An 835-nucleotide genomic window follows, 5' to 3' on the forward strand; every position below is an offset into this window, starting at 1 on the left:
ACAGTGGAGTGTCACATCTGTACAGGGTCTCACATCTGTATGGTGGGAGTCTCATGTTTGTACAGTGGGGTCTCACATCTGTATGGAGTGGTCTTGCATATGTATGGGGGGTTTCACATCTGTATGGTGAGGTCTAACACCTGTATAGGGGATCTCACATCTGTACAGAGGGCTATGATGTCAATAGGGAGCTTTATCGCATCCTTGTGCAGGGGTTGAACATCTGTAGACACATCTGGGGTTGCCTCATCTACTCAAGGGCTTGTCCCATCCATTCAGTAGAAGTGCCATCCATTTGAGGATGTCCCCTCTGCCTGGGGACGATGTCCCCTCCATCCGGGGGGACATCCCTCACCCTCTGTCCCCCTCCAGGACTGCCAGGAGCTGACGGACGTGGAGCGGGCCATCGAGACCGTCATCAACCAGTTCCACTGCTACGCCGTCAAGGGGCAGAAGGAGTACCTGACCCCCAACGAGATGCAGGAGCTGGTGGTGCAGAAGCTGCCCCATCTGGGGAAGGTGAGGGTGGAGACTGGAGGTGGGCAGGGGGAGCTGGGGTGTGTGTGGGACCCCCGAATCACCCCGGTGTTTTCTCCATCCCCACTGCAGTGCGTTGGACCCCTGGACGAGAAGATCGAGTGCATGGGAGACCCCAATGAGGCCAAGCTGGAGTTCGGAGAGTACTGGGACATGATGGGGGATGCGGCCAAGGGCTGCCGGAGGAAGTAGGGGGTGGGGGGGGACAGGAAGGCGCCCGAGGCCTCAGGCTCTGCACCCCGAAGCGTGAGAGGCTGCAGGTCCTGGCAGGACGCAGCTGGGAAAACGCAGCATCGCT

The 835-nt window shown here is 58.8% G+C and overlaps 1 protein-coding gene across 1 annotated transcript; it reads left to right on the plus strand.

Annotated features, from left to right (window-relative positions):
* Nucleotides 1–372: 372 nt before the first annotated feature.
* On the plus strand, nucleotides 373–729 carry S100A14 (S100 calcium binding protein A14; the record flags this gene model as incomplete). The annotated part of the gene is made up of 2 exons (XM_010193432.1): nucleotides 373–525; nucleotides 610–729. Coding segments are annotated over 2 exons (273 nt in total), but the record flags the coding sequence as incomplete, so codon positions are not given.
* Nucleotides 730–835: the final 106 nt, after the last annotated feature.

The sequence above is a fragment of the Mesitornis unicolor genome, unplaced genomic scaffold (assembly GCF_000695765.1).
Source record: "Mesitornis unicolor isolate BGI_N332 unplaced genomic scaffold, ASM69576v1 Scaffold13371, whole genome shotgun sequence".
Classification (NCBI taxonomy): Eukaryota; Metazoa; Chordata; class Aves; order Mesitornithiformes; family Mesitornithidae; genus Mesitornis; species Mesitornis unicolor.